Genomic DNA, 18,126 nt, shown 5'->3' with positions numbered 1-18,126 from the left:
CAGAGGAAGAAGACATCAGCGGAAGGAGAAGAACCAGAGGAAGAACCAAAAGAAGAAGACATCAACGGAGGGAGAATAACCAAAGGAAGAACCAAAGGAAGAAGACATCAGCAGAAGGAGAAGAACCGGCAGAAGAACCAGAGGAAGATGTAGAGGAAGAAGACATCAGCGGAGTGAGAAGAACTGGCAGAAGAACCAGAGGAAGAAGCAGAGGAAGAAGACATCAGCGGAGTGAGAAGATTCGGCAGAAGAACCGGCAGAAGAAGCAGAGGAAGAAGACATCAGCGGAGTGAGAAGAACCGGCAGAAGAACCAGAGGAAGAAAACATCAGCGGATGGAGAAAAAACAGAGGCAGAAGACATCACCGTATGTACCACATATTCATTCACATGGGGAGGCAGGACCTGGTATGGTCCAGGAGGGGGGGTGCTCAAGAAGCAGAGGAAGAAGACATCAGCGGAAGGAGAAGAACCAGAGGAAGAACCAGAGGAAGAAGACATCAACAGAGGGAGAATAACCAAAGGAAGAACCAAAGGAAGAAGACATCAGCAGAAGGAGAAGAACCGGCAGAAGAACCAGAGGAAGAAGCAGAGGAAGAAGACATCAGCGGAGTGAGAAGAACCGGCAGAAGAAGCGGAGGAAGAAGACATCAGCAGAGTGAGAAGAACCGGCAAAAGAACCAGAGGAAGAAGCAGAGGAAGAAGACATCAGCGGAGTGAGAAGAACCGGCAGAAGAAGCCGAGGAAGAAGACATCAGCGGAGTGAGAAGAACCTGCAGAAGAACTGGCAGAAGAAGCAGAGGAAGAAGACATCAGCGGAGTGAGAAGAACCGGCAGAAGAACCAGAGGAAGAAAACATCAGCGGAGGGAGAAAAAGCAGAGGCAGAAGACATCACCGTATGTACACCATAGGCAGGACCTGGGGGCCCCAAAGCATCTGCCCCCCCCCCATGTTGAGGTCCTGTGTGCTGGTATGGTCCAGGAGGGGGGGGGGGCGCTCGATGGCCACCCCCACTCCCTGACCAGCCAACCTGCGAGATTGGATAAGGATATGGTATGGATTTTGGAGGGGACCTCACGCCATTTTTTTTTTGGCGTGGGGTTCCCCCCTCAAGACTCATACCAGACTCAAGGGGCATTGAAGTCGCATGGAAATTGGGCATGAGGTTGTAGAGCAAAGTCGGACCGGAAGTCATCCGAATTCCTTGTTAGAGCAGTGTAATCCCGGCCTAAAGGAAGAAATTGGTCAAAGGGAGAGCCACATGGAAGACAGCATTAGTTAAATATCCGCTCAACTGTGCATTTTTGCCACACCCCAAAAGTAAGTCTAAACCAAGCCTTTGGCTGTGTTCTGAGCTGCCCAATGACACCCATTCATGGCGGCACTGGGAGCCCAAGTGTTTTTTTTTAAAAGGCCGCTTATAAAAAGCATGCCCACCTCCCTGTCACGGTAGTGCTTAAAATACAATTTTTAAAAAAAAAATCTCCAGCTGCTTGTCGAAAAGGAGAATACTGCATATTAATATACTAGAATTCATATTTACCTAAAAGGTGTGCAAAGAAAATACAAATGGAATATAATTCAATATGTACAAAACTACAACACGGCCACTTTAAAGACACCACTAATAATATGGAACAAAGAAGTGGTATTTTTTTAAAAATAATGTGACATTATGACAGTGTCTGCTGACCTTCTCGCAGTACCATCCAGCGCCAACGCCATTCCCGTCATGCCCGATGGTTACCCGGCTGAGGGGGCTGAGTAAAGCAGCGATCTCTATGTTGAAGACGTCGATCTTCCGTCGTTCAAACTCTCCTCCCTCAAGAAAGATCTTGCCGCTGTTTTTTAACCCTTTCGATCCATGAAGAATGACGTGGACCTTCGAGTCTGTCCCGGCTCCTCTGATGTCTCCGGTCATTACAGAGACATTGTAGACAATGCCTGGGGATTGCAAAACATTGAATTAGACTACTTACTACAGGGGTAATCAGCAGGCTGGGGGGGGGGGGGGGGTTGTAACCAAGCTGCTACTGTTGTGGAGTTCCAGGACCCAACTGTGTTGTCTGGAAGGGGTGTCTGGATCATGAAACTGACTGAACAGAATTACAAATCAATTGACCATATAACAGTTTCTGTATATTGCTGTGCTTTTTAACTCGTTCATGCTGACTGTACGCAAATTTGCGTTCATGGCTTCAAGGGGCAGCTGCAGGCATCCCCCCCCCGGTACCCTTCTTTAGAGCAGGCGGTCGGCTCTTTAGTGATAACAACCGATGTGGATAAAAGCCGCCGCTCAGCTGTTATCCTAAAGGAGTGAGAGGGGACGTCCCGTCCCCTCATGCCACCTTCTGCCGCTCTTCTCGGGCCTCCTGTCCTACCGGGAGACCCGAGCCACCAGCTGGCGTGTACGCTGGCTAGGCTGAGATTTGAACAAAGCCATATTCAGCTTTGATTGGGTCTCCAATGTAAAATCCCAGAAGCGACGTCACTTCCAGTTTGCTCGGCTGCCAATGGCGCAGATTTTTTAAAAATGACAGTATTCAGAATTGCCGATTTTGGTGATCTGAATTTTTTTTTATGTGCGAAGGAGGGTTTTGGGGTCTTTAAGACCCCCGATCTCTCCATACAAAGAAATTACTGTGACAAGGGATGTTTACAATCTTTGCGACAGCAATAAAAGCGATCAGATTTTTTTTTTAAAGGGACAATGTAAATAAATAAATAAATAAGGGGGGGAAAAAAAATGTAAGTGCCCCCGTGTACTCGCACAACATAGAAAACGCATATGTAAGTCGCGCTCGCAAATGGAAACGTTGTTCAAATCACACATATGGAGGTATCGTCGCAATCATCAGAGTGAGAGTAATAATTCTAGCACAAGATCTCCTCTGTAACTCTAACCTGGTAACCATTAACATTTTGTAAAGTGTTGCCTATGGAGATTTTTAGGCACCGTAGTTTGTCGCCATTCCACGAGTGTGCGCCATTTCAAAGCGTGACATGTTAGGTATCTATTTGCTCTGTGTAACATCATCTTTCACATTATACAAAAAAATTTGCCTAACTTTACTGTTTCCTTTTTTCTTTTAATTCATGAAAGTGTCTTTTTTCCCCCCCAAAAAATGCATTTAATAGGCCGCTGCACAAATACCGTGTGACATATTATTCTCTAGGGTCTCTGCTAAAATATATACATATACACATACACACATATATATATATATTTTAGCAGAGACCCTAGAGAATAAGATGGTGATCGTTGCAATATTTTATGTCACACGGTATTTGTGCAGCGGCCTATTAAATGCATTTTTTTGGGGGGAAAAAGACACTTTTATATATATATATATATATATACATACACACACACAAACATACACACATATATATCAAATTTGGGGGTTCTAAGTAATTTTCTGGCAAAAAATACTGATTTTAACTTGAAAGTAACAAATGTCAGAAATAGGCTTAGGCAGGAAAGAGCTAAAAGCATATTTATCAGTTTGTCTGGAGTTCAGTTTTAATTGGGGGGCTGTTATATCTCCAAGCACAGATTCTCTTTGGAGATAAATGCCAAGCAAATAATAAATGGCACAGATGTGCGGCAGTGCCAGAAGCACGATGATAGAAGAAGAGAGCAGAGTGTATTGTGGGGCAGAGCTGTATAAATCTCAAATCTGGATGGAAAGGAACACAATTCCTTTGGTAGGTAAAAAAAAAAAAAAGTCCCCCATACTTATTTTGTGTGTAATTTAGTTGTTTTGTCAGGAGTTAAGCTTTAAATTTACAGGTTAGAAAAAGCTTAAACAGATTCAGTCTCTCAAAGAGCATAATGTTGTACATTGTAGAATAAAGAGACATGCTGAATTCAAAGAGTGAGCATATTATTCATGACAGTTTTAAAGAAAGCATTGAGTTACTCAGGCTAAATAAATAAATTACTAAGAATAATAAATACATTATTATATATATATATATATATATAATAAATACATTACTCAGGCTAAATAAATTGGATAAATATATCTAATTTTGAAAAGAACATGGTACTACAGAATATATTTTTTAGCTGTATTTTCTATTATCTCCTCTTAAAATCAATTAAAAGACACAGCATCTACAAGAGGTCACTATTTCATATTAGTCAGACACTGACTATATACTATTTGCTATCTGCAAATCAGCCACTAGATGGAGCTCTTAAGTGTTATTTTTGTTTGCCATTGATCAACATAGATAACATTGTTTTATGTCTTAACTATAGAGAGAATCAGGTTATGTAATGCCCCGTACACACGACCGGACTTTTCAACATCAAAAGTCTGACGGAATGATTCCGGCAGACTATTCGAACGTGTGTGGGCTGCAGCGGACTTTTGATTTGCAAAAGTCTGACAGACTTTAGAAATGGAACATGTTTCAAATTTTTCCGACAGAGCTCTGCCGGACCCAGAAATCCGCTCGTGTGTGTGCTAGTCTGATGGACTAAAACCGACGCTAGGGCAGCTATTGGCTACTGGCTATGAACTTCCTTATTCTAGTCCAGTCGTACGTCATCACGTTCGAATCCGTCGGACTTTGGTGTGATTGTGTGTGGCCAAGTCTGTTCATTTGGAAAGTCCGTCAGAACTCTCTCAGAACTCTGTCAGAACTCCGTCAAAAGTCTGCCGGACTTAAGTCCTGTCGTGTGTACGCGGCATTAGAGTGATGTAAATCTTATGGCACATAGGCTACGCCTTCATAACCTATTAGAGTTCTCATTTGTTTACCTAGTTTAATATACATATTTTATATTCAAAATGATAAATAATCATTGGTTCATCAAAAAAAAAAAAGACACATATTATTGCAGCTATGTAATCATGAATTCACCCCAAAAAATATTTTTATACAGTAAAAGCAAGCAAACCCTGGATTTAACCTGGTATCAGACTCTGGTCTAGTGTACAGTGTACAGCAGAGCTCAGACTGGCAGAGAGAGAAGCAGCACAATGAGCCAATCAGGGATGTGGCAGTGCAAGGAATATGCTGATAGGAGGAGCAAGCAGAGTGACAGTGTGGCCGAGCTGTATAAATCTCAAAACTGGGTGAAAAGAAACACAGATCTTTTGGTAGGTAAAAAAGGTTTTCCATACTTATTTTGTGTGTGTGTAATTTAGCTGTTTAAGGCCACTTTCACACTGAGGCGCTTTACAGGCGCTACAGCGCTAAAAATAGCGCCTGTAAAGAGCCTCTCCTGTCTCTCCAGTGTGAAAGCCCTGAGTGCTTTCACACTGGAGCGGTGCGCTGGCAGGACGGTAAAAAAAATGTCCTGCTAGCAGCATCTTTGCAGCGCTGTAGGAGCGGTGTGTACACACCACTCTTAAAGCGCCCCTGCCCATTGAAATGTGCTGCTAGCTGGGGTTAAAAGCGTCCCGCTAGCAGCCAAATAGCGCCGCTAAAACTACGATAAGGTGCCGCTTAAAATAGCGGTGCTTTACTGCCGACGCCCACCCGCCCCAGTGTGAAAGTAGCCTTATTGATAAGCCATTGCTGGTGGGGTTGTGCCATATAGTTTTTTTATAATCACAAAAAATAAATTATCATCGGCTCATCAATTTATAATAATTTACCCATTATGGGGATTACATTTTTTAACCCGTAACATCGTTTTTATACTTATTGATTACGCTAAGGAACACAAGAACAAATTCTATATTTTTTGTTTTTATATGTTTATGAAGATAGTATAGTTATTTTATATTCTTCAGATATGCATTTTTTTTTTTTTTTATTAACTATGCTTTAAAATAAAACTGAATCAGAATTGCCTTATTGTGGTTTGCAGCATGTTTTGAATCCAATCCTTGCAACTACGTGACTGGTGGTGCCAGACAGTAGATTAGATGGTAATGGATGATAGTTAGCTCCATCTGGTGGCTATAATGTACCTTGGCTTGGTATCAAGAGATCCCCAAATTTTCCACTTCTTATTAAAGTGGTGTTCCACCCACAAAAAAATGCTTAAAATTCTTTAAAAAATAAAATAAAAAACATTTTGATTTTTTTTTAACTCACCTCTAAATGTCTGTTGCTAGGGGGAACTTCGTAGTCTGCCTCCTTCAGTGCCTGGGCTCCTGACGTCACTTCCTCTCGGCAAAGGAAGGGCTCAGCTCCGCCCCTCCCTCCTGTCAGTCATCTGGGACACATGACAGGTCCCAGATGACGGTGCGGCCAATCACGGCGCGCTGCGCCGCTCGCGCATGCGCAGTGGGTGCCCGGCTGTGAGGCCACAGCCAGGTGGCCACAGTTGCAATGCCAGCGAAGCCGAGAGGAGGGGGGGCGAGCGGGTCTTCGTTCCCCCACATCACTGGACCCTGGGACAGGTAAGTGTCCAATTATTAAAAGTCAGCAGCTGCAGGATTTGTAGCTGCTGACTTTTATTTTATTTTTATTTTTTTTAGGGGAAACTCCTCTTTAAGTGATTAAACAGTAGTGACTGGTATATTCAAGGCTTTGGATATCTTTTTAGATCCTCTCCATCTTTGTAAAGTTTCATTACCTCATTACGCAGGTCTTTTGACTGTTCTTTTCTACCTCCTCAAGGCTCAGTGTCTAGCCTGCCTAGTGCATCCATGTGAAAGCTAACAAACCCATTGACTATTTATACACAGACACTAATTGCTATTTAAAAAGCCACAAATGTGGGAAATTAAACTTTAATTGCCATTTTAACTTGTGTGTGCCACCTTCTATGTCTGTACCGAGGCCAAACATTCCAGTGTATGTAAACTTTTCATCAGGCCCATTTGGGTGATTTCTGTTATCATTATGATTTCAAAAGAATGCAAAAAACTGTGATAATAAATGGCTCCATGTGACTGCTATCCTCAAATAAAAGTTTTTTGGCAAGACCAGTCATACTTTCAATATTAATGCCAAAATTTCACAATTTCTGCTAGGGTATGCAAACTTTTGAGCACAACTGTATACACTACACTGACCATTGGCCTGCATTGGTCCAGGGGAGGAGGAGAAGACAGCGGTGGAGGAGAAGACAGCGGTGGCTCATAATTTTGCTTGTCTCCCCTGCGCTCTAGCTGCCATGTTTAATGTCCGGCCGGCACAATGTGATTGGGCGTATGGGGCTGTCGTGTGGAGGCAGGACTTCAGGAGCGATCTCGGACAGGTCAGCCCTATGCCTCACATGACCCCCATACGCCCAAACACAGAATGCCGGACACTTAACATGGCGGCCGGAGCACGGGGGACACAGGAACTTGAAATTAGAAGGAGGCAGCCAGTGACACATACTGGCGCCCGGGGCACCCCCTGCACCCCCGATGCTATGCCACTGCAGCCAAACACTAACCATGAGTGAAAGAAAAGTTTTTGTGTTATCATTCATATGCTCTGAAAAATGGCCAAGAAATCATAAATTCTGTCAGGGTATGTAAACTTATGAGCACAACTGTGTATATATATATATATATATATATATATATATATATATATATATATATATATACACACACACACACACACACACACATATATATATATATATATATATATATATATATACAGAAAAGACAAACCAAAAAACATTTTCCTTACCCGTGGCTTCACTTCCTCCAACCAGAAGATCTCTCTGAATTTTTCCATCATCTTCATCAATAGCGAACCAGCGAGAACATGGGAATTCGTAGATCGATTTGTTGCCTATGTCCTCAATGATAACCTGAAATACCAAAAATATTCAAATGTAATTCAAGGCTAAATTCTGGTTGTTCTGGATAGACAAAGGTGAGCAAATACCTTCGTAAGAATGACGAGTTTGGGAAATATCTGCCTGTCCATAAACAAGTAGTATAGAAGAGTAAGTGAGGGCAGAAAAATAGACAAGTGGTCCATCAAGGTTGCCCTACTTTCTTCAATAGATATATTATATATATATATATATATATATATATATATATATATATATAGACACTTGTTTACAAGTTAAAATCTGTTGTTTATGCTAGAAAATTACTTAGAACCTCCAAACATTATATATTTTTTTTCTAACACCCTACAGAATAAAATGGCGGTCGTTGCAATACTTTCTGTCACACCGTATTTGCGTATATAGATAATGTTTTGCTGAGTAAATTGATACCCAACATGTCACGCTTCAAAATTGCGCCTGCTTGTGGAATGGCGACAAACTTTTACACTTAGAAATCTCCATAGGGGATGTTTAAAAATTTCTACAAGTTACCAGTTTTGAGTTACAGAGGTGATCCAGGGCTAGAATTATTGCTCCTGCTCTATTGATCGTGGTGATACCTCACATGTGTGATTTGAACACCATTTTCATATGCGGGCGCTACTCATGTATGCGTTAGCTTCTGCGCGCGAGCTCGTCGAGACGGGTCGAATTAAAATACTTTTTAGTTTTTATTTTGACACTGTCTTTTAAAAAAAAAAAAATTGGGTCACTTTTATTCCTATTACAAGGAATGTAAACATCCCTTGTAATAGAAAAAAAATATGACAGGACCTCTTAAATGTGAGATTTGGGGTAAAAAAAAACTCAAATTTATATTTACACTAAAATGCAATAAAAACTAAAAAAAAAATGTCACTTGAAAAAAATGTAATTCTCCTTTAAGAGCTATTGGCGGAAGTGACGTTTGATGTCGCCTCCGCCCTCCCATGCTTTGGAGCCATCTTCCCCTCAGTCGGCAGCCAGGCATCCCTGGGAAAGGACACGATCGTCTCTGCTGCTACCAGCGGGTCGGCTAAGAGTTGGAGACGTCCGGAAAGAGGCGGAAGGGGAGTGGGCACCTCTCCCGCCACCGATAAAAGTTATCTTGCGGAGAATCCGCTGCAGAGACCACTTTTAGCTTAAAGAGAAACACACACCATTTCCGAAAATACCAGGGTTATGGCAGCTAGCTGCTGTCATAGCCCCGGTATTTAGCGTCAAAATACCGATGTACGGGTACGGCGATTTGCGTGAAGTGGTTAAAAACATTTTAAAAGATGCAATTGCCCACTTATGGTGAAATATGTTTTTGTATAGAACCAAGTGGATTTAATAACTCAATTGGTTTCAATTAGTTTTGTTCTGAATTAGTTTTTTAAAGAATTTAGACAAATTAGCTGATTCGGAAATATCCGAATTAATGAAAACCCATATAACTAATAAATTTGAATATTCGAAAATCCGTAAACTTAAAAAATTTGGAAATTCAGAAATTCGCAAATTCGAAAAGCTGAAAACCCAAAATTAGAAAATCTGAAATAATAACTAATAATAACTTAACTATTACTAACTATTAAATTATAGGTATTGGAATTTCTTTTCAAATTTGGCTGTTAGTGAACGAATTATCCGAAATAACTGGAATGTAACAAATTAATAATAATAAATAACAATAATAATAATAAAAACATTTCGTTATTATTATTTATTATTATTAGTTTGTTCCGTTCCATTTGTTTAGATACAGCATTCGTTATTTCGTATATTTCATAACTTCGGATAAATTCGTATTCGTTATGTTCACTAACAGCCAGATTTGAAAGGAAATTCCAATACCTATAATTTAAAAGTTAATTATTAGCTAGTTATTCTTACGAATTTTCAGATTTTCTTTCAAATCTGAAATAATAACTAATAATAACTTAACTACTACTAACTATTAAGTTATAGGTATTGGAATTTCCTTTCAAATTTGGCTGTTAGTAAACATAACGAATGTGAAGTTACGAATTATCCGAAATAATCAATGTCGTATCTAAATGAATGGAACATAACCAATTCATAATAATAAACAATAATAATAATAAAAAACGTTTTATTATTATTATTATTATTTATTATTAGTTTGTTCCGTTCCACTTGTTTAGATGCGGCATTCGTTACTTCGGATAATTTGTAACTTTGGATAAATTCGTATTCGTTACGTTCACTAACAGACAAATTTGAAAGGAAATTCCAATACCTATAATTTAAAAGTTAGTTATTATTAGCTAGTTAGTTAGTTATTCTTTATAATTTTTGTATTTTCTTTCTGATTTTCGAATTTACGAATTTTCGAATTTACGAAATCTAAAATTCGTAAATTCCTAAATTCCAAAATTCGTAATTCCAAAATCCGAAAATAAGAAAGCAAATCTGAAGATCTGCTGCAAAAATATGCATTTTTACGTGATTTTAACACATTTGTAGTGCGGTTTTTAAAGGACATGTGACTTAAAAACCGCACCAAAAAGGCATCACAGACGCTTTTACTGCATTCTCCATTGCTTTCAATGAGAAGGTGCATTTTTAGGTCGGGTTTTTTCCCCCAAACATGCGCCAAAGATGCTGCAAGCATCGCCCCAGTGGGCACATGTTCATAAATTTTAAACTGAAGCATTTTCCTTCAGCTTTTCAGGCGCCTTTTTTAACGCAAACGCACTTGAAAAACTTCTCCGTGTGAAAGGACCCTTAAAATTTTTTATAAGGTTTAATTGTGTTCATGAAAATGTTAATTTTATACATTGGATTAATGTATTAGCATCCTCCTTTTTTCAATTTTGGGTATTTGCCTAGTATGGGATGGTGGTGCCCTTGGTTTTTCCCATTACCCACTTTTCTGTAAAATAGTAATACCCATCAGATTACCTTCTCCAGAAACCACCCAGCCGACCCTCCCTTGTTGTTGTGGCCGATGGTGATTTTCCGAAGTTTTCCCAAGTTTGGTGCATCAATGGTGAACTTGTCTTCCGATCCTTTCTCAAAGTTGTTCTTGTCATTGTCCAGCCTCCTTTCCCCTGATTGGAGAAAACATACATGAAGATAACTGCTGACCTTCGGTGCGTTTTGTGAGGCGCATGTACATTTTTTTTTCAGGAAGCAAGGGATGAAAATGCATGCGAAACGCATCTAAAATGCATATGTGGTGCATTCCATTTTAAGACAACACATTAAAAATGTGTTAAAAATACAATATGCATTAGTGAAAAACGCTGTGGCTCTGCGCCCCCCCCCCCCACCCCCAAGCACCTTGCCCCATGTTGATGGGGGCAAGGGCCTCTTCTTGACAACCCTGGCCGGTGGTTGTCGAGGGCTTTGGTCGGGCGGCTTATCAGAATCTGAAAGTCCCCTTTAACAAGGCAGCTCCCAAATCCCGGCCATATGAATGGGTATCAGGTATATTGTACCCCTACCCATTCACCAAAAAAGATTTGAAATGTAAAAAAAAAAAATAAGACGATTTTTGACAAGTCCTTTATTTAAAAAAAATAGCTCTGTCTTCTCCCTGAGCCATCTTCTCCCACCACCGTCTTCTCCCGGTGCTGTCTTCTCCCTGAGTCCTCTTCTCTCACAGACGTCTCTCCCAGGGCTGTCTTCTACCACGCCACTGTCCTCCTCCTCGCTGCCACTGTCTTCTTCCTTACCGCCCATTACCCGCAAAAAAACAAAAAAGTCTGCTCTTGTCCTGATGCTGTCTTCCTCTGTTGTGACGTCCCCCCGCTGTCTGACATCTCTTATGAAGCCATGGAGCATGGCCATTCGATGATGCCACCGGGAGAGCCCACCCCCTTGTGATGTTACAAGGGGGCGGGCTCTCCGGATGACGTCAAATCCATACCAGACCGAAGGGCCTGGTATGGACTAGGGGAGAGGGGGGACCCCACGTGAATTTTTTTAGCCGCCAAATTTTTTTTTATATTCAGCTGTCAGCGGGGAAGCCCGCTGACTGCTGATGACTCATCTGTTGCTAAGGACGCGGCGGCCGATTTCCCAACCTGCTCCTTAGCAACTAGCTATATACAGTGGATGTAAAAAAGAAAAACAAATCTCAAAATGTAAATCTCAGCAAAATTGTGCTAAAATCGCAGTAAAAACGCATTTTTACGTACTTGTATTGAAAACTATTACATGCAAAATGCTTCGCCAGGAAAAAAGTCCCGGACCCTTTCCAAAAACGCAAAGGCACAAAAATGCATTGATGTGAACATGTTACATAGTAACCCATGTTAAAAAAATTCCCCGCAAAATGCAAAAAGCATAAAAAAATGCATTAGAATGATTCAAGCCTTAAGCCTGGTACACACCTATGCAGGTTGCAGTTTGCATATTCCAGGTACATTTTGCGTTTTTCAACACATGTTTGTGATCCGCAGGCCCTTTCCATAAAATGCACAAATGCGAATGTGACCCATAGGAAACCATGTTAAATGGACTGTAGTGTGTTTCTGCAAAACTGAAAATGCATTAAAAAATGCATAGGTGTAAACCAGGCCTTACTGTGATTTTGCTGCATTTTGGGTTTTTTCTAATGCTTTTTTTCTTGGCAATTCTGTTATTGGGCAGATTACAAAATGCAAATCGTGGTAAAAAGGCACTAAATGCTTTTATGAAGCTTCTCCACTGAAGTCTATTGAACCAAAAAAGCAAAAAAAAGCACCCTTTTGCATTTAAAAAACTCCCTGACCCTTTCCAAAAATGCAGAGGCACAAAAATGCATAGATGTGAACATGTTCCATAGGAACCCATGTTAAAAATAATGTCCTGTGTTTCTGCATTAAAATGCGCATTGGTGTGAATGGAGCCTAATCACATATGAGGTGGTGAGGAGAGTGCAGGTCGGCCTAGACAATTGGTGCTAATATGGGATTCTATAATCAGAAAGACTGATAGAATAATTTGTCGCCAGGATCACCTCAACCGAATGGTTTGCTGTCTCCCTAGTGCCAGGGTTCGGCATGTGGTGGAAGGTGGAGGTTCCTTCAGAATCAATTTAAAGAACTAGGCATGTTGAAGGGAAGGACCTCCAAGGTAATATTCTCTGAAATATTGCCTGTGCCATACGCAACACAGGAAATGCAGAGGGTGATTATAGAGCTAAATTCAATGCTGAAGATCTGGTGTAAGAAGGAAGGGTTTGGGTTTCTAGAGCACTGGGCTGAATTTTCATTGGGGTGCAACCTATATGCTAAAGATGGTTAGCACTAGTGATGGCCGAACGGTTCGCCCGGCGGTCGTTTCGCGGCGAATTTCCGACATTCGCGGTCCGCACGTTCGAACGCCTTTTTCCGTCGTTCGCCGCGGCGGACTTACGTGTTTAATGTATACAAGAACTTTAACCTTTGGTGACACGTTTATCATGTGATACAGGACAGCCAATTGAGACATGACAGCACATGGACACTTGTACATTCCCCCTAACCTATAAATACACCCGATCCGGTGGCCATTTTACATTCTTTCTTCTGTTAAGATAGGGACAGGTTCCTGTGTGGAGTAGGGAGAGATAAACCACTAGCTATTTGGTACACAAAAGTTCTTTTCAGGACTGGTATAGGTGTTAGGTGTTGATAGGTTTGCTGTGCTGCTGATTCTTGCAGCAGCCTGAGTGTCTTTTGTTAGTTTAGAGAAAGGGAAAGGACGGTGTATGCTACAGGGACAGCCAGATTAGTCTTTCATCATCATCATCATCATCATCATCATTAGCTGTTACTATCAAGGTCCACAAAAGAGCTGTTCCAGTAACCACTAATCGTTCTCTTTTTTTGCCAATTTGTATAGGGACAGGAAGGAAGCAGTGTTGTCAGGCAGTGAGGGTAATTTTAAAGACTTGCTGTTATTATTAGTTCCACAAAGGTTCTTTTCAGGACTGGTATCAGTGGTACAGTAATAGGCTTGTACATGTATAATATTCTTTCTTCCAAATATAGAAAGGATATTATACTTGACTGCTGCCCTTCTGCTGCAGTCTGCTAAACATTCACAACTCACTTGTTCCACAAAAGTTCTTATAAGGACTGGTAACTTGGTATAGGGTGCTACGGTACATAGGCTTGAGTGCGGTACAGTCTGCTGTTCTGTAAGGACCGCTATCGGTCCACAATAGATAGGGTTGACGTGCACCACTGCTGACCGCTGCCCTATACTGCAGCAGTCCTTCAGCGGTATAGGGACTGACGTACAGTCTGCTAATCACTAACACACAACCTGCTTGTTCCACAAAAGTTCTTATAAGGACTGGTAACTTGGTATAGGGTGCTACGGTACATAGGCTTGAGTGCGGTACAGTCTGCTGTTCTGTAAGGACCGCTATCGGTCCACAATAGATAGGGTTGACGTGCACCACTGCTGACCGCTGCCCTATACTGCAGCAGTCCTTCAGCGGTATAGGGACTGACGTACAGTCTGCTAAACACTAATACACAACCTGCTTGGTCCACAAAAGTTCTTATAAGGACTGGTAACTTGGTATAGGGTGCTACGGTACATAGGCTTGAGTGCGGTACAGTCTGCTGTTCTGTAAGGACCGCTATCGGTCCACAATAGATAGGGTTGACGTGCACCACTGCTGACCGCTGCCCTATACTGCAGCAGTCCTTCAGCGGTATAGGGACTGACGTACAGTCTGCTAAACACTAATACACAACCTGCTTGGTCCACAAAAGTTCTTATAAGGACTGGTAACTTGGTATAGGGTGCTACGGTACATAGGCTTGAGTGCGGTACAGTCTGCTGTTCTGTAAGGACCGCTATCGGTCCACAATAGATAGGGTTGACGTGCACCACTGCTGACCGCTCACCTATACTGCAGCAGTCCTTCAGCGGTATAGGGACTGACGTACAGTCTGCTAATCACTAACACACAACCTGCTTGTTCCACAAAAGTTCTTATAAGGACTGGTAACTTGGTATAGGGTGCTACGGTACATAGGCTTGAGTGCGGTACAGTCTGCTGTTCTGTAAGGACCGCTATCGGTCCACAATAGATAGGGTTGACGTGCACCACTGCTGACCGCTGCCCTATACTGCAGCAGTCCTTCAGCGGTATAGGGACTGACGTACAGTCTGCTAAACACTAACACACAACCTGCTTGGTCCACAAAAGTTCTTATAAGGACTGGTAACTTGGTATAGGGTGCTACGGTACATAGGCTTGAGTGCGGTACAGTCTGCTGTTCTGTAAGGACCGCTATCGGTCCACAATAGATAGGGTTGACGTGCACCACTGCTGACCGCTGCCCTATACTGCAGCAGTCCTTCAGCGGTATAGGGACTGACGTACAGTCTGCTAAACACTAATACACAACCTGCTTGGTCCACAAAAGTTCTTATAAGGACTGGTAACTTGGTATAGGGTGCTACGGTACATAGGCTTGAGTGCGGTACAGTCTGCTGTTCTGTAAGGACCGCTATCGGTCCACAATAGATAGGGTTGACGTGCACCACTGCTGACCGCTCACCTATACTGCAGCAGTCCTTCAGCGGTATAGGGACTGACGTACAGTCTGCTAATCACTAACACACAACCTGCTTGTTCCACAAAAGTTCTTATAAGGACTGGTAACTTGGTATAGGGTGCTACGGTACATAGGCTTGAGTGCGGTACAGTCTGCTGTTCTGTAAGGACCGCTATCGGTCCACAATAGATAGGGTTGACGTGCACCACTGCTGACCGCTGCCCTATACTGCAGCAGTCCTTCAGCGGTATAGGGACTGACGTACAGTCTGCTAAACACTAATACACAACCTGCTTGGTCCACAAAAGTTCTTATAAGGACTGGTAACTTGGTATAGGGTGCTACGGTACATAGGCTTGAGTGCGGTACAGTCTGCTGTTCTGTAAGGACCGCTATCGGTCCACAATAGATAGGGTTGACGTGCACCACTGCTGACCGCTGCCCTATACTGCAGCAGTCCTTCAGCGGTATAGGGACTGACGTACAGTCTGCTAAACACTAATACACAACCTGCTTGGTCCACAAAAGTTCTTATAAGGACTGGTAACTTGGTATAGGGTGCTACGGTACATAGGCTTGAGTGCGGTACAGTCTGCTGTTCTGTAAGGACCGCTATCGGTCCACAATAGATAGGGTTGACGTGCACCACTGCTGACCGCTGCCCTATACTGCAGCAGTCCTTCAGCGGTATAGGGACTGACGTACAGTCTGCTAAACACTAATACACAACCTGCTTGGTCCACAAAAGTTCTTATAAGGACTGGTAACTTGGTATAGGGTGCTACGGTACATAGGCTTGAGTGCGGTACAGTCTGCTGTTCTGTAAGGACCGCTATCGGTCCACAATAGATAGGGTTGACGTGCACCACTGCTGACCGCTCACCTATACTGCAGCAGTCCTTCAGCGGTATAGGGACTGACGTACAGTCTGCTAATCACTAACACACAACCTGCTTGTTCCACAAAAGTTCTTATAAGGACTGGTAACTTGGTATAGGGTGCTACGGTACATAGGCTTGAGTGCGGTACAGTCTGCTGTTCTGTAAGGACCGCTATCGGTCCACAATAGATAGGGTTGACGTGCACCACTGCTGACCGCTGCCCTATACTGCAGCAGTCCTTCAGCGGTATAGGGACTGACGTACAGTCTGCTAATCACTAACACACAACCTGCTTGTTCCACAAAAGTTCTTATAAGGACTGGTAACTTGGTATAGGGTGCTACGGTACATAGGCTTGAGTGCGGTACAGTCTGCTGTTCTGTAAGGACCGCTATCGGTCCACAATAGATAGGGTTGACGTGCACCACTGCTGACCGCTGCCCTATACTGCAGCAGTCCTTCAGCGGTATAGGGACTGACGTACAGTCTGCTAAACACTAATACACAACCTGCTTGGTCCACAAAAGTTCTTATAAGGACTGGTAACTTGGTATAGGGTGCTACGGTACATAGGCTTGAGTGCGGTACAGTCTGCTGTTCTGTAAGGACCGCTATCGGTCCACAATAGATAGGGTTGACGTGCACCACTGCTGACCGCTCACCTATACTGCAGCAGTCCTTCAGCGGTATAGGGACTGACGTACAGTCTGCTAATCACTAACACACAACCTGCTTGTTCCACAAAAGTTCTTATAAGGACTGGTAACTTGGTATAGGGTGCTACGGTACATAGGCTTGAGTGCGGTACAGTCTGCTGTTCTGTAAGGACCGCTATCGGTCCACAATAGATAGGGTTGACGTGCACCACTGCTGACCGCTCACCTATACTGCAGCAGTCCTTCAGCGGTATAGGGACTGACGTACAGTCTGCTAATCACTAACACACAACCTGCTTGTTCCACAAAAGTTCTTATAAGGACTGGTAACTTGGTATAGGGTGCTACGGTACATAGGCTTGAGTGCGGTACAGTCTGCTGTTCTGTAAGGACCGCTATCGGTCCACAATAGATAGGGTTGACGTGCACCACTGCTGACCGCTGCCCTATACTGCAGCAGTCCTTCAGCGGTATAGGGACTGACGTACAGTCTGCTAAACACTAATACACAACCTGCTTGGTCCACAAAAGTTCTTATAAGGACTGGTAACTTGGTATAGGGTGCTACGGTACATAGGCTTGAGTGCGGTACAGTCTGCTGTTCTGTAAGGACCGCTATCGGTCCACAATAGATAGGGTTGACGTGCACCACTGCTGACCGCTGCCCTATACTGCAGCAGTCCTTCAGCGGTATAGGGACTGACGTACAGTCTGCTAAACACTAATACACAACCTGCTTGGTCCACAAAAGTTCTTATAAGGACTGGTAACTTGGTATAGGGTGCTACGGTACATAGGCTTGAGTGCGGTACAGTCTGCTGTTCTGTAAGGACCGCTATAGGTCCACAATAGATAGGGTTGACGTGCACCACTGCTGACCGCTCACCTATACTGCAGCAGTCCTTCAGCGGTATAGGGACTAAGAGTTTTGTCACAGGGTCATTTAAAAAATGACATGCAGAGGAAGAGGCAGGCCCTTCCGCAGGGGTGGTAGGGGTAGGGCAGGAGCAACAGGCTTGAGCCAAAGTGGGAAGTTGCAGAAGGTGCGTTCAATTACTTTAAAGGATGCACCAGACTTGGTTGAGTGGCTCGCTCAGCCTTACTCTTCTGCACCCTCCTCATCCTCTCGATCTGCACCCTCTTCTTCACTCTCTGCTATGTGCACCCCCAAAGACACTACCACCAACAACACGACCACCACCACCACCACCACATACCTTCCGCTTGAGTCACTGGAATTATTTTCCGATCCATATCAAGAGGACATTTCTGATGCGCAGCCACTCTTGGTATTGGATCAGGAAGAGGAGGTAGCAACAAGCGCTACTCAGCAGTCTGACGCCAGTACCCAGATCAGCCCA

The 18,126-nt window shown here is 43.0% G+C and overlaps 1 protein-coding gene across 2 annotated transcripts in view; it reads right to left on the bottom strand.

The window, feature by feature from the left end:
- Positions 1-18,126, bottom strand: part of LOXHD1 (lipoxygenase homology PLAT domains 1) — a 425,609-nt gene that overhangs the window by 224,249 nt on the left and 183,234 nt on the right. For both annotated transcript variants that reach the window (XM_077463060.1, XM_077463059.1), the window contains exons 12-14: positions 10,643-10,791; positions 7,600-7,723; positions 1,694-1,944 (exon numbers count right to left, since the gene is read on the bottom strand). In XM_077463060.1, the coding sequence (XP_077319186.1) occupies positions 1,694-1,944; positions 7,600-7,723; positions 10,643-10,791 (524 nt within the window). The remainder of the gene's footprint in view (positions 1-1,693; positions 1,945-7,599; positions 7,724-10,642; positions 10,792-18,126) is intronic.

This window comes from Lithobates pipiens, unplaced genomic scaffold, assembly GCF_037356315.1.
Source record: "Lithobates pipiens isolate NorthernLeopardFrog02 unplaced genomic scaffold, aLitPip1_a1.2 Scaffold_3, whole genome shotgun sequence".
Lineage (NCBI taxonomy): Eukaryota > Metazoa > Chordata > Amphibia > Anura > Ranidae > Lithobates > Lithobates pipiens.
The sequence above is the reverse complement of the archived record's forward strand: the minus strand, read 5'-3'. Positions and strand labels throughout refer to the sequence as shown.